Source organism: Copadichromis virginalis, linkage group LG4, assembly GCF_057382275.1.
Source record: "Copadichromis virginalis isolate Kocher_CV1m ecotype Utaka linkage group LG4, C_Virginalis_male_GT1.1, whole genome shotgun sequence".
NCBI classification, from domain to species: Eukaryota; Metazoa; Chordata; class Actinopteri; order Cichliformes; family Cichlidae; genus Copadichromis; species Copadichromis virginalis.
The window spans coordinates 29,762,600-29,777,976 of NC_140621.1; the positions used below are offsets into that span (position 1 = coordinate 29,762,600).

At 43.9% G+C, this 15,377-nt stretch overlaps 1 protein-coding gene across 9 annotated transcripts in view; it reads left to right on the forward strand.

Annotated features, from left to right (window-relative positions):
* The window catches only part of arhgap23a (Rho GTPase activating protein 23a), a 68,066-nt gene that overhangs the window by 27,791 nt on the left and 24,898 nt on the right, over window positions 1-15,377 (forward strand). For 6 of the 9 annotated variants that reach the window (XM_085454808.1, XM_085454811.1, XM_085454812.1 and 3 more), the window contains exons 1-2: window positions 5,206-5,900; window positions 13,025-13,228. In XM_085454808.1, coding sequence (XP_085310934.1) covers window positions 5,658-5,900; window positions 13,025-13,228 — 447 coding nt within the window. In that variant the 5' untranslated portion in view covers window positions 5,206-5,657. Of the gene's footprint in view, window positions 1-5,205; window positions 5,901-13,024; window positions 13,229-15,377 lie in introns of those variants that run through there. The other 3 variants (XM_085454816.1, XM_085454813.1, XM_085454807.1) reach the window with 1 other exon arrangement.

The following is a 15,377-nucleotide window of genomic DNA, read 5'->3' on the forward strand; positions in this document are numbered from 1 at the left end:
TGTTTTTTTACTATTTTCGGGACTAAACAGACATTAATCTTAACCTGGTTAATTATAGAAATAATCTTTTTGTGGCCTGTTTTTAAAGCAGTGTAATGTCGGTTCAGATTAAAAGCTTGACTCATATCAGTAATTACAGACTTCTTGTACATTATTAGCTTCATGGAGCTAATAATATCTTAAGTGTGTGAGTGAGTGGGCGGGAAAAGGTGACTAAAGAGTTGATATTTCAGTTCTCAGCCAGCTCACTTGGGCTGATGTCATGTGGAGTGCATGCATAATGCAGTGGGTTTAACACAGAAGACGCTTCTTCTGGTTTGCAGATTTGAGTCATGCATTGTTGTTGTTGTTGTTGTTGTTGTTGTTGTAAAAGTCCTCTGGCCAGTCAGGGAGGGTTAGACCACCCCGGTACCACCTCAGCTGTGTGTTGATTAGATATCTGACCCTTGCACGTTTCGTCTCGCTCTGCACCTGCTATCGTCTCAGAGCTTCGCACAACAGAGACCACAACAGGTGTGACCTCCCTAATGTCCAGCCACAGTCTCCCACCCCGAGCTTATCCATTTGTAACTCATTTACAACCACGAATCGCAGATAACGGCTTATAGGTCGGCTTCTTGCACTTCCTCGCCCTGGGCACACACTCATGCCACCTATTGTTGTAAAACTTTACATTTACTTGTAGCTCATCACCCTTTGCTCTATCCCCTGCGGCCCAGTGCCCTCTGGGCTTTTCCCCCCACCCATCTGCTTTTAGACCCTGGGTTGCAGCTGCCCTCTAGTGTCTGCTGTCTGCTCACTACATCATGAATGCTGTTACAAAGGCCTATAGGTTCCATGGCATGGGGATTTACTGGAGATTAAAGTTAAAATTAACCATCTTAAAACAGCTACATCCCCTTTTTTCACACAAGCGCTTGCTTTTGTACAATCCACTTCAGCAGATTACACTTAATGTCTGTCTAGACGGAGAAATCGACTCCATGCTGATGCCATCTAGAGCCAATTATTGAACCGCTACATGTGAAATGTGCTCTAACAAAACTTTTATTCACTCATTCTTTTATTAAAATAGCCTCATGTTTCATAACTGTAGATTATATTTAGTTAAACCTAAGAAATACTGAGGCACAGAAAAGTTTTTCACAGCCGCTTTGTGAACACTCTTTTAAATGTTTTCTTAAAGCACAAAGGCAAAAACAAAAGTCCCCAATTCTTGGTGGGAAAATGGAAAAGACAAACAGCTTTGTTTAAGGAAAAAGTGTGGCTTTGATTTGTTTGTTACTCATCTTGGGGGACCCCCTCGGAGCTTGGTAACCGTGGCGGTGCATCGGGCATATATTTGTGGTAAAATCTGAATCATTCCTTAGTTTCCAGTGTGATGACACAGATAACTCATGTGGGCTCCTTTATCGCCTTTCCTGGCACATGTTGAGTGTGTCACCGGAGTTTGTCTCACCAGAGGCGACGGGATTTTCCTCAAGGGTTTCCAGACGTCAGATTATAATGATATTAAAGTTCTTTATCTATGTATTGTCTTTGTTGTGTCAGTCATTGTAAGCATCAAACCCCGTCTGTCCTTTCCTGACCCTTTTTGTGCCTTTTCTTGCAGCCTGTGTTTAGAGAAGACACCCTACGGTTGTGTCTGCAGCGCGGTTTGTTAGCGACAGGCCAACCAAGCGCTCAGTCAGCACTCTGAATGGCTTCACTCTGCTCTTTCTTGCCTTTTTTCTCCTCATCACAGCTCTGTTTTGTAGATGCAGCAGAGAAGAGACAGACTTTTGTTTTGCCTTGCGAGGAAGCTGCAGTGGGGAAAACAAAAAGGGTAGGGAGGCCACTGTGTGTTAATCGGTTGGCTCACTGTCATGATCCGACTATGAGAGGGATTAAAACATATCGCCAGACTAATCTGTCCCTTACACCAGCGGGCAGTTTTCACTTTCCACAGATGTGTTTGTTGTCGGAGAGCAGTGAGGGGCAGAGACGTCGCTCCTCTGAGAGCTGCGGTGCATGTCGGGCTTTGATTTCCTGACATTTCCAGGAGTTTTGCGCTCCCAGGTTAAGATCTAAAAGAAACGGGGGGAAGAAAAAACCTCGAGTGCTGTTTACTGAGCATTCAAATCGTTACAAGTTAGATAAAAAAAGGTATGCTGTTATGATTTAAATTAAGCCCATATGCAGGTGATGTCTGCCTGCTCGGGCATGTTTCGGCTAACCAGTAGACCATGTGCTTTTGTTCGAGCTCCTCACGTGTGGCTCACATCAGATAAACTGTAACTCAATGCCTTTATTTTCATTTTTCTTTTGCCAGCCATCTCTCTTTTTTTCTCACTTAACCTCCTGTTTTTGTAAGTGCCGTCATGGTTCATGAAAGGGTGACCGAGAGAAAGAGAGGGTGTGAGACAGCCAGAAACCTTTTGTTTCCAAATTAGGCACTCCTCCCGCCTCACTAAAACTAACTGTTATTGTAAAAAGTGCCATATGAAATCCCACCTCAGTGCTGCCGCTTTGAAATGGATGCAGATTTTAAATCCCCGTCTGGCTTTTTCTTTCTCTCGCATCTCCCCCTCCTGGTGATGAATCGGACCTCCCCATGGTGATCCAGCAGGGCGGTTCCGGGTGGTGCATTGAACCCGAAGCTCTGGTCTGAACCACAGAGAGAAGACAAACCCCCCTACAGCCACAGCCTTCTGACTTTAAGTGGAACCATAATTACATAGCCTAGTGTATTTATACTCAGCAGTGACTCAGTGGGACATGTGGCATGTGCTTGTGTGTATGCATGTGCACAAGAAAACCAGCCTTTTGTAATCACATGTAACTGGTTTCTGTGTGTGTGTGTGTGTGCCTGTGTGTGTAAGTGAAAGTCTACTGACTCAATAAACTAACTGGGGATAAAGTGAGGTGTGGATCCACCTCAATGTAGTTTGTTATTTTTGCAGGAAAGATCATTAAAAGAGCCACTATGTAACTCTTGGAAGTAGAAAAATAGAAAATGTGTGACGCCCATAAAAATGAGGTTCGTTATTATGATGACGTACGAATTAGAAGCAACTATTAAGGATGCATATCAGTCATGCAGTGCAAGCGCCTTGCTGCTTTAATAGGCCTGTTGCTAACATGCAAAAAGATCAGATGTTTGCATGCTGTGTATAAATACATGGAGCTTATTAATAAAAAAGCTTTTTAAAGCCTTTCCAATGTTTGCTGTAATGCAAAATTGAGAACATGAAGAGCATGGCCTGCGAGTGATATGTGGGTGACTGCAGGCCAATTATAACATTCTGGACTCTTGATCAAAGATCTCCCATAATGTAAATCAGTTTTATTGTAAATAAATTACTCTTTACATCATTCAATGACTGATCCCACAGACTGCGCATAAAACATGGTTGTATTGAACGCAGGACCACTGCAGGGATCTCGAAGTGATCACATCTGGATGAGAGCGTAGCTAGCTTGATTAGCAAAGCGATTAGCATCACACTGATACTTGTGAAAGAATGATGCACAGAAACTAAACTGCTTGAATTTCATTCACCAAAACTGGCGTGTAGACTTTGACTGACTGTTGTCCTGTCACTCAATGTTGCATAATTTTACACCATAATGAAATTTAAATTGGTAAGTAGAGATGTAGAGAAGGGAGACGTTAACTTCACAGTTAAGGAAGTATCTTTAGCCTTTCCAGATTTGCTTCATTTTTCAGCCTTGCATTTGCAGCCTCACATTGCACAATATCTTAACTTCCTGGAGTAAATGTAACATATTTTCCTAACGCACATGTATACATCCTTGTGTGTTTGCACAAGATTAACAAAAAAAAGAAAAAGTGACCCACACGGAAGAGAAACGCAGGATATCATATTAAAGTGCTAGATGACACCAAAACACTTTGAGTTCATATTTTATATTAACTGTGTTTTATATTTTTTGGTACTTTTATTGGACACGCCACTATTATTCACTCTTCTTGGGGTATGTTTCTGCCTGTGAAAGTAACAGACTCGTTAATTTATCACCTCCTCAGTGAGTATAAACTATCAAAGCCTGCAGTGTGTGTTCTTGTTGGCATAGTGCGACATATCCAGAGGGTACGGTGTTTTTTGCGGATGACGGCCTTCTCCAGTCGAGTTGGAACTTGCCCCGCTGTTCGGCAGGTGAAACCTGTCTAACCTCATCGGTAACGGATGCTCGGCAGGTTAACAGTGACGACAACCGGAGGGGAACGTTGGCTGTCTGTAACAACAACATGGTTACCTGTCTGCCGCTCTCGCACGTACCCTGGACGCCTGGCTGTTTGGTGAGAACTCACCCCTGACTGATTTAGTGGTTTTTAGGTGTCACTGTGTTGTATATGGGTGGATCCTCTGGGAAGGAGTGTGTCTGCACGTGAGAGTGGGAGTATAGGCTTGACAAAGAGGTCATATTGACATCCAGTAGCGACCGTGTTATTTTCAGAGCTTTTACAACCACAGCAGCGCCCGTTGCTCTCCTTCTCTGTCTTTGGCAGCTTTTTTCCATGTTCTCTCATTATCATTCTCCCTCCTCTGTGTTTTCCCCTCCTAACTATAAGAAAAAGGGAGTAGAAGACTAAGCATAGCAGCCGCAAATGTTTTTTTTCCTCTCTCTTTGTGCTGCAAATTGGCCTCTTTCTCTTTTCTCTCCCCTTTGAGTGGAGGGGAGGCGGTGGAGGCAGGGCTGGCTTTTGTGGAGTTTAGCAGCGGGACCAAAGCTCTGTCACTGTGTTTGTGTCGCTCACACACACATATGTGCAGCACACGTGCAGCACAGGAAGGATCCAACGTGGATTTAACCTACCAGCAGCAACCCTACAGGAGATCTCTTCACCTGGACTGTTAACAGCTGACCCGCTCTCGGTTTTTCCCAACGTATGGCTTCAAGAGTTCCGCTTTACAGTGCACAGGTGTTTGTTTACTGATGACAGTCAGACCGGTTCATGTGGAAGGAGTCAGTAACTGTCTGGATACAGTCCGAGTAACAAAAACAAGGACTAAAGAGAAAGCAAAAGAGGAGAAGCAACAGAAAAGCAACAGATCGAGTAGCTGATGGTCGCTGTGATAAAGTAAACATTCGGGATTAAGATGAGAGAGAGATGAAGTTTGTCTGGCACTAGAGGTAGAGAGGGAGGGTGAAAGGAGAGAGTGGGGGCAGTGGGAGGGAGGAGAGACAGAAGATCCAGCCCTCTGGGACAGCAGTTGTGTGTTTTGGGGGGTGGACAGAGTGGCTTTGAATGCAGAACATCACTGGACACCGACAGGAGGGCTGCTGTCAGTTGGTCTCTGTGTGTGTGTCTGTAGTGAAACCAGACCTACCTCTGATCCCTGCACCACACACACACTCCTCTATCTGCTGCCTTTTTCTTCCTCTGGTTTGAACCCCCCAATAGTGCGGATGAGGGTCTTGGAGAGCTGACCGATGGAGGTCAGGAGCGTCAGGCTGTGATGTGTAACTTGTTGGATTAAACTTTCCCGAGGCTCAGCAGCAGCAGCAATGGACTGGAGCCAGGAGGCGTGAAGTTAAATGACTGGAGAATCGGAAGACACTAAAAGCAGCCACCCTGTCTTGGCTCGATTGTAGGTCTGTGTCTGGACACCGTCCAGGACTTTGTGTTGGTGCTTGAGTGTGTGCAGCCCATGTTGGTGGCGAGCGATGCGGATCTGACCAAACTCAGCGCTCCGATGCCCGCTGCTATGCTCCCGTGTCCTGCGCCAGCCGGGTCTGACTGGAGCTTCCAGAACCCGGTGGGGGTGGACTGCAGCTCCCCTGAACCTCGTTGCATTTGGCTGGCGGTTCTACGTGGAGGCACGACCTCGGAGCCACCCACTTCGCCACCTGCCATGCCTATTGGGCACAGCCAGAGCTCTCATCAGCCCAGGGTAAGAAGGGGTCACTGGTCTTCACCCATCTAACGTTAAGATGTGGTGACTGTGGCTAAAAGCATCAGTCAGTGGCTGCTGTTAAATGACAAGTTGAGTCCAAATTAAATGCTTTAGCTAGATAACTTGATGAGGATTTCCAACAATGTATTGATCCCCATCACAGCTTCTAATAGCAAGATGTGAAATTTGTAGGAATTTCCTGTTTTATCTGTTTTTAAAAATAAGATTTATCAGTTAAAACTGTACATTGCTTGTTTGAATAGTTTCTCATAAATTTTTCTGTTGTCAAATGAATTGACCAGATTGCTTATTTAACATACTTCCTGCTAAATCCTCGGCCACTTTACACTCCAAGACATCGGAGATGTTTTTTGTCGTGCTCGTGGTGACTTTTGTGGTTCTCCAGAATTAACACAGCAAACAATGATATCAGCAATACTCTCCAGAAACCGCTGTGTGCAATTAGTCATGCATGTCAGCAATGCTTCTCTGTAACTGTACTCATTGTTTGGAGCCGGTTAACCCCTCAGCTGTTGGTAGATTCTTTAAAGTTTCTGGAGAAATGCCTGTGTTGCCTTCAGGCTCTTTTGTTTTGGCAGGCACACTTTGTTTAGACTTCTTTGAGTGGATCAATATAATTAAGAAAGTGTAGTTTTTACCTACAGTCAAGGTGGCTTTTAGCTGCAGTTGGCCTGCAAAGACCACGTACACACCGGATTATTGAATTTGTTGTGGACTTGTTAATTCTGAACAAAAATATACTTAGAATTATGAATTTAAGATCAGATAAGCTACATTTAGCAAATAAAAATATTTCCCAGCTTACTCACGTTTTCCATCCATTGGATTAGGAATGGCTTGCATATTGACCCTTTTCTTCCTCCTAGGAGCTAATTACTGGCTAAGCACAGTTTAAGGTGGCTTCTAAGTACCACTTTGATCGAGGTGTCATGCAGTTGTACAGCTGTGCATCCCCACCCCCAAGTCCCAAATGCCCTCAGAATTCAGGCCATTACTTCCTCATTTAACCGTGATCATTTATGTGGAATATCACATCTTTTTTCACTGCTTTTTTTTTTTTTTTAATGGTTCTCATCATCCGCTTCCCCCAGACTCATTGACACAGTTTAAAAAATGCCATAATGAGGAATGTAAGTGTGGGGGGAGGAAAAGGAGAGGCTGTATGGACACAGCTGGGACAAACAGACACTGTACACTGTTTACATTTTAGGAGAGGGGGATGAAGAGCAGTTGCACCTAGCTGTCTCTATCTGTTACTTTAAGTTGAAATATGCACTTCTATTATCTCTCTGGCACATCATATGTCTGGTATCTTGTTCTGCTTTATTATCGTTGAGATTTATTGCGTTTGAGGGATCACAGGATTGGCGCATTCAATTCTTTTTGCATTTTTTTTCTTTACGTTCAGCTGCCGGCACGACCGCAACACCCTCACGAATTGTAAAGGTGAAAATCTGTCATGTAAAAGTGTGATAAAGTGCAGTGTTTTGTTGCACTTTCACCTCTTTGCTAAAGCAAAAAGTCGAGGCAGCGAGGATAAAAAGTCCCTGGTCAGATTTAAACCCACGTCACAGACTAACTGCCATGTGCTGCTGCCCACTCAGCTATCAAGTCATGCTGTAAAAGTTATTCTAAAACCGCTCCTCCTGGAAATGATTCTAGGCCTTGGATTGAATTAAAATAGCTTAAATGAACTTCACTGCTACCAGTGATGCAGGTTTCACTTGGACAAATAGGCATGTTTTGCTATTCAACAGAAAAAAACCCTGTTTAACAGACATTGCATCATCACCTGTTGGCCTGGTTGAACTGGACTGGACTGTGGGGCTGGACTGGTTTTTCAGCAAACATTCTGCATTCACACACGTTCGCAAGTATGGCCCCTTAAACATATTGTTATATAAATTACAGAATCCGCCGGCTTCCTTAAGAGAGTAAAGGTGGATATTCACGTGCACGTCACACATTTGTGAGACATAGGATGCTCGTGGAGGTGCAGAGGTGGGGGAGCGCTCTCTGTGTGTGGCCGGTGAGTCCAGGAATTATCAGGATGAGATGGTTTGGCTTTTTTTTGCGCCGTCCCCTCTCCTGTTCCCTCTTGGCAGCTCGGCTCCGGGCTGCGGACGCAGACAGCTATGACCATCGGGATTAAAGGCTCGTCAGCATTTGTAACAGCCGCAAAGCTCCACTTTTCAAACAGGTTGCAGCTCTCAGCTGTTTAAAAGAGCATTATTGTTCTGTCCTGCTGGGGTTTTAGCAGGAGCCGGGCTCCCTGACAGTCACTGCATTCCTCTGAACTGCTTTACCTCTGGATGGAGCGAGGACAAGAGTGTGTGTCTGTGTGGACGTGTGCTACCCTACACGTACGCTGTTCCCGACGATTATGCCGTCAGCTTTACAATATTGTCATGTCCTAGAAAAGCCTCTTAAGACTCAAAAATCCTTTATTACGGGATTTCAGGGGAGATTACCACCCCCGCTGTTTATTTATAGCGTTTTTATTCTCTAATAAAGCTGATGGGGCTCTAAAATTTTGGCGCCGCAATTTAAACATCAAACATTTCCTCTGGATTTTATAGATGCAGCATGCTATGTTGTCTTTGAGCGGCTCCTTTCTTGTCTTATCAGTCCTTCATCTTAATTATATGGTTCTTAATTGAAATCAGGAGGAAAATGTCCTCGGGGAAGAGCCGGCTGCTGCTGCTGTGTGTTGGCAAAGCACACCACTTTACCCACTAAACATTCACTCAAAGGAGGAAGCTGTGGTGTGACATTACAAGCTTTTCTGCATATTCAGTTGTTTCCAATGAAGCATTTTTTTTACTCTTTTTTTTTTTTTTTATGACATCATCTACAGGTGATAACAGGATTCTTCAGTTCTCTGTACTCGCTGAAGTTTATTTGCTAATCAGCCTCAGCAGGTAATACTTCTTTTGGCGAAAACAATGTGAAACAGTTTAAGTTCCCACTTGCAGGGCAGGAAATACCAAATGTCTTCTTTTCTCAGCAAAACAGGAGCGAGGTTTCCCTCGTCTGTGCTTCCAGCCTGCGTAGGAAGTCAAGATTAGACTGCAAAACCGCAGATACAATTTTCCAAGTTCCTTGTTGGTTAAACCGAATGTCCTGTCCCGGAGAGGCCTGTCAGCAAGCTTAAACTGTTTTTTAATTTTATTTTGGTAGCGGTGGCAGAGGAAACTGGTCGAATCATGCTCAGAGGGCATGAGAGGGGGTTCGTCTTGTTTTAGGGGGAAAAGGTTGAGTCTAGATTCGGCAGAATGGCCGAGCAGAAACACAGCCCACACAGTCCAGAGCTGCAGAGTGGGAAACTGTCCTCCTGGCTCAGAGACCCAGGCAGACCCTATGTGTTTTGGGTAATCACAGGGTTCAGTATTCTCAGCGCCGGGAGGGGCCATGTGGTCGAAACCGGCGTGCTGGAGCCTGTCCCTCGCTGGGGCCCGATACTCCTCCTCCTTCTGCGTCTCCTTCTCTCCTCATCCTTCTCGTCTCATTCACTCTATCTGTGCTCCCGCCCCTCCTGTGCCAGTTGCTGTGTGTGTTTCAACTTGTCCAAAATCAACCCGCGCCCTCCAAGGAATTCACTCTGTCTCTTCCTCCTTTCACCCCGTTGCTCTTTCATTTCCTCTTTTTTTTCTTTCCTGGCCTTTTCTTTTTCTTTATCATTTTAATTTGACACTCCAAGCACTCCCCTGCCTTCCTCACGCACCTCTTTATGCGGCTCACATAATAGGCCTCGCTGCATGCCTCTCTAAGAAAATAGAAGGGTTATTTTACATTGTTTAGACTGCCAGACTAAAGATCCAGCTTTGAGAATCTATGGATATCACAGTCTGTGAAACGTGCACATCATATCTTCCAAAATAATCTTTTGTGATCGTTTGGAAAATAGCCAAGATTAATCAAAATTATATTCGTACTTTTAAGTTTAAGCGTTTTAACCAGCAAACATCTTGATGTTTCTGAAAGTAGCCTATAAGTGCAAACTTATTTTTTGGTTTCTTTTTTTTCCCTCGATGGAATGTGAAATTAGAGGAAAAGAACATGTGCGGTAAATGTCGGCAGAGCCAGGTTTCCATTGCAAGAATAGAAGTGGAGAGAGAGGAAGAAGAGGTGGAAGGGAGGAGAGGTTGGAAGGAAGGAGAAAGAGGGGTGAAGAATGGAAGTGCCTCCATAACTCTCCGTGGTTATATTTGTAGGGTTATCCCGCCCCACAGTACTGCCCCACTTCCTGCCTCAAGCCTGCCACTTCCTGTTGTTCTGTGGCCATGCGGAGATTTGCCAGGACAGGCCTGTGCGCGTTATTGTACTTGTGTGTAAGCATGTTTATCGGGAGGACAGGAAGCGGAATGTGGGGTGTGCATCTAGATGATGTGGTCTAGAAATACTAACCCACTGACACGAAAACATGTATGCAACATACACAATCACAGAATCTGAAGACGCGCAAAACAGTTTAGGATTTCGACTTTTAAGGGCACACTGACTCATATCTCAGTGTGGTTTGAGTAATCTGAATCTCAGAGCATTCACTCATTTTTCATATCAAGTGACATGCACATCAAATCACACCTAAAATGACATCTGTGGCCTCTGTTGATTCATGGCTTGTACACTCATAAAATAAGTCCCTTTATTAGGGCTGTGCGATATGACCAAAATATGACCAAAACTCTATTGTCCCGATAACGATATAAATCACAAAAATGTAACATTTTCTGTAAATTCTGTGAATCTCGGGCAGCTCGACTTGCGGGGAGTGTTTCCAGCTGCGCGGCATGTAGCTGGAGTGTTTTAACCGATGCATGAAACGATACATTTTTAGACATAAGTTGTAACGGCCGCCGTTTTCTTTGTGAGTATTTATTACACGGCGTGCTGCGGGGAAAAGCCTGTTCTAACGTTTGCGTCTAAGGTTTATTTTTTAGTACCTGGCGGCTCTTTTTTTACTTCTCATCCGTAAATAATCTGCTCTTTCACGTGATTCAGTTTATTTTGAAAAGTCTCAACAGGATCTTGAGCTTTATTGTGAAAGGTTTATGTGGAACATAAACAAGCGGACACGTGATGGTTTTACCTTCGTTGTTGCTAATGACAAAACAGGTGCTTGTCCGTCAGTAGTGTGGTTATATTAAATATAAGAGAAAGAGAGAACTTTAAGAAATTAATATAGCCACTATCGTGACCATCAAAACGATGAAAAAATATTGCCGTAAACAGTTTATTTTGCGACACCACGAAACAAAAGATAGCGTAAAATGAAACGATAGATCGTCATCCGATATATATCGTTATATCGAACAGCCCTACCCTTTATTGTACCTTTGGGGCTGTAATGGCATGTCACAAAGTGACCTTTGACAGGGGTGTTCATCCCATATTAAATCAATAAAACCTGTGGAAAAAACATCATAAGATAAGTAAAACATCCAGTATACAGATGTTTTTGTTAGTCATTAACTTAGTTCAAATGTGCTGAAGATTCTGTGTGGGGAGTAAAAATTCTGTTGTTGCAGGGTTTTAAAGGCTTATAGCACAAATTAAAAATGTATATTCTATTCAGTTTCATTTATATTGTGCCAAATCACAGCAGCAGTTGCCGCATGCCTTAGTAAATGTGCAAAATCCAGGTGAATGTGAAGGCGGTCAAGCAGGTGGTACTTGTTTGTATCCGTTGACAGTTTTGTGCATTAATGTAACAGTTAGTAGGTGAGAGGTGGATCACATTTACTTTTAATAGACTCCTGTAGCCTTTCTCAGAGTGTATGACGTTAGCATTTAACCAGTGTACGAACTTATTTGGGCAACCTTTACCTCTGTCATCATTTACTTCGTCTAATCTAATCTAATCTTCAAGTAGGATTAGATAAAATGTCATCAATTAATATGGTGTCCTCCTGAGCTCATCGTTGATTTAACCAAAACAGTGCGTAGGCGTAAAAATGTGCGCAATGTGATTTAAGATCCCCGTGCAGCTCCTGGTTTGCTCGTATCAGTGTCAGCCCTCATCTTTAGTTAATGAAAAACAAATCAATGTCTTTTTTTGTCTAAATGATCATTTACTAAGAAGAAAAATGATCCGACTGTTTATAATCTGTCTTTCTGAAACTGTTAAAAATGTTATTTTTGTCTGCAGTGCATTGCATTTTTATGCTGTAGCATCCATCAGTAAGAAGTTATTTTTACCATCAGTATGCAGAAGATTGCAGCTTTAAACAAAATAAAGCACGGCACGGTGACTGAAAGACCGGGCTGACTTGGTCGGACTAGTCATTACAGTGTTTTAATTTAAGTTTGGGAGAGTGTGAGAGTGCAGGGAGTTCAGTTTTACTAAGAAAAGTTTTGCAGTGACTTGATGTGTGCAGCAGACTTAAGCTGTGAGCTGGCACTCAGATTCCCTTCTTCCTTCTCTCCCTCGCTCCCACTCCTGCCTGTTTGGTCAGGTGATTGTGTTTGACTGACAGATGTGGGTCGATGGGGCAGCAGGCGGGTGATAGTTCTCACGTGTGTCTGTCAGCTGAGCTTGCCGGACTTATTTACTCGGCAGCAGGAATGAGAAATTTAGAGAGCTGTGCTGAAAATCTGCCTTTATTCTCCACGCTCAGAGTCCCTGGATCTTCTCTCCCTATAATAAGACCAAGGTCACTGTAGTCTGAACTGGGTGATACCCGCATTTCCCGCTTGGCCCCGTCTAGATATGGCCTCTTCCTGATAGTCCCCCCTGCCCTCCCCCAGGTGTGTTTATTGACTATTGTTCTGAGGCTGGGTGGCATGCAGAGGCTAGCAGACAGGACTTCACAAGGAAGCTGCTAATGAGCGGTCCGGCAGCGGCGGAGTTAATGTCACTGAGTACAGAGGCACCTTGTGCTTCTCCAGTGAGCCATAAATCTGGACAACTGCAGGTTTTTCTGGAGTGTTGGTACGAATAATGGGAAAGAACTGATATTGCTGACATTTCTGATGCCCGTAAATCTTATTAGAAGCAAATATTCCAGCTTACTAAATGACAAATTGCAGTCATTTCGTATAAAATTGCTTTTCCTGCTGGGGGTAATGTTTTTAACCAGATCTCTTTGTGTTTACAGGCTAAGGGGCGGAGGGATGGTTTCTCCTCAGCCGGTGACAACCCTCGGCCGCCCATGGCGACCCGGCCGGGAAGGGAGGGGGTCGGCATGGGCTGGAAGGGTCCCCGGACGCTGGTCCTCCATAAGAACTCCCAGGGTTTCGGTTTCACATTACGCCACTTCATCGTTTATCCTCCAGAATCCGCTTTGCACACTAACCTCAAGGTGAGAGTCACAGATGTCTGCAGGTCCCTGAAACACTAGAAAATGCCTTAAATGTTAAAGGTGTTTAAAAGTGTTGAATTATGTTATAAAAATACCAGTTGTGCTTCAGGGCTTAGTGTCACAAAGTACTTTGTGTTTGTTTTTATAGTACACATGGTCTCCATTTCATCCTAGCTGGCATTTAAAGGGGTTTCGAAGGCCTTAGCTTTAACTCGCTGAACTCAGGAGAGAGCCAATTTGAGCTCAGAGATAAAGCCAATCATACTGTGGCTGCGGGTCAGCGAGGTTGAGCGGAGCAAAAAATGTACACAAAGACAAAGGGAGAAAACAAGCCTGGGTGATTAGAGACAGCAGAAGACGAAGAAACCGAGCTGTTAGAGGTAGAGAGGCACAAGATCTGGAGACAGAACAAGGACCGGGGCTTAGATTTTACTACTTTGAGGAATTAAAAAAAACACCTTCATTTTACTCCTGTTTGTTTCACAGGCCTGTTTTTGTCCCTGGTGAATTCAGGCTTGTTCTGGTGTTGGGAAATGAGCCCGAGTGGTTATTTAGCTGTTTGAGGTGTGGGGGCAAACGTCTCCAGATGTGAAATTGAGGGATGTGGAGGCTGGGGTGGGGTGAGCCAGCTGAAACAAGGCCTCTATTATTTTTATACCACCCCACCATCTAGCAGCTGCTGATAGGAACACGAATTGAATGGGATCTGTTGTCTTATCCTGGTACCACTCACTGGCAGCCGGGCCGTACCATGCCAGCCCTAGACAATAGGCCCACTGCTGGCCTTTGCCTCATTTCTGCCCTTGTCTCCTCTGCCTCAGAAGGGATCACATGTTGTTTTTTGGACAATTAGACTCACAGATCTTTCTGTTCTTATCTGAAGAGGCTTCATGGAAACCTCCCAAATTAACCTCTTAGTGTCCAATTAGTACAGATTCACAGGGTCTGTGACTCATTCATGCTCTCGATTTATAGGTCCACAGGTCGTCTGGGTCGTGGTTCTAACAGGACCCTTCAGCGTCTTCACAACCTTCTCTTGACACTTCCTCTTATTAGGATGTAACTTGATTTTTATTCACTTTGGAAAAAAACAATATTTTATTTAATGTGAAATGAAGTGAACTAAAAAAAGAAGTAACTACAGTACCACAGATTTCTTTGTTACTTTGCTTATTTACGCTGTGTAGTGTCAAAGTACTTGTTACTGAGTTACAGCATACAGCAGTCATGCTATTGCCATACATATAAGCTGAAATAAACAAAAGTACTCATTCAGATAGGGAGGACATACACTGGATCTATTTTTAGATGCTAGCTCCTTTTATTATTTATTATATCCTGAAGCCTGTAGTAGAAGATGTGAAAAACAGCTCTGCTTTTGTTACCTGGTCAAAATTCACTCATTCTGAGGAGACATTTGGGTGGTCTGTGGTCTTTAGCTACCAGCCTTGTGTTTCTCGGCACATTTTGCACATTGCTGTCACATTTCTTTCCTTACGAGCAATAAATTCCAAGCAATGCACATATTTGCCACCGTTGAACTGGGAACTGAGGAGACTGTTTTTGGAAGGGTTTATGTACCTGCATAACCATTTGATCAAGGAGAAGTTTCTTGGATCGAGAGGTCAAAGTTCAGTCGCTTTCCTCGGACTTCCATGACCTGGATGACTGAGAACCTCCCCAGATAACTATCCGTCCAGTAACTTTGATCTTAATACTGAATTTTGGACCAAAAGTGTGTTACATTACATTAAAGTAACACGTTATTAGTGTGATGATACAGTGAAGAATTGCTGTTTTATTATCACTGAAAACTGGGATGTACCTTGTGAGCAACAGGATGGATACGGATGCATTTTTGTGTAGGTTTAGAGTCTTTTCAATCCAGTGCCAGACATCCGCATAAATTAAGGGATGAGTAATTTTCCAGATGTATAGAATCTCTAGCATAGACTTTTGTGTCCACCTCTTCCCATCTCCTTCCGGATGTGGTGAAATTAGGACTGGCCGGGTGGTGAGTGTCCCCAGCTATGAGTTCTATTCTGGGGTCGGCAGCTATCCTTTCTCTGCCTCTAAACCCTCCACCATTGTCTGCAGAGCCCGGAATGAGCCCACTCAGCGCAGGATAAAGCCCGGCAGCAGTCAGCCC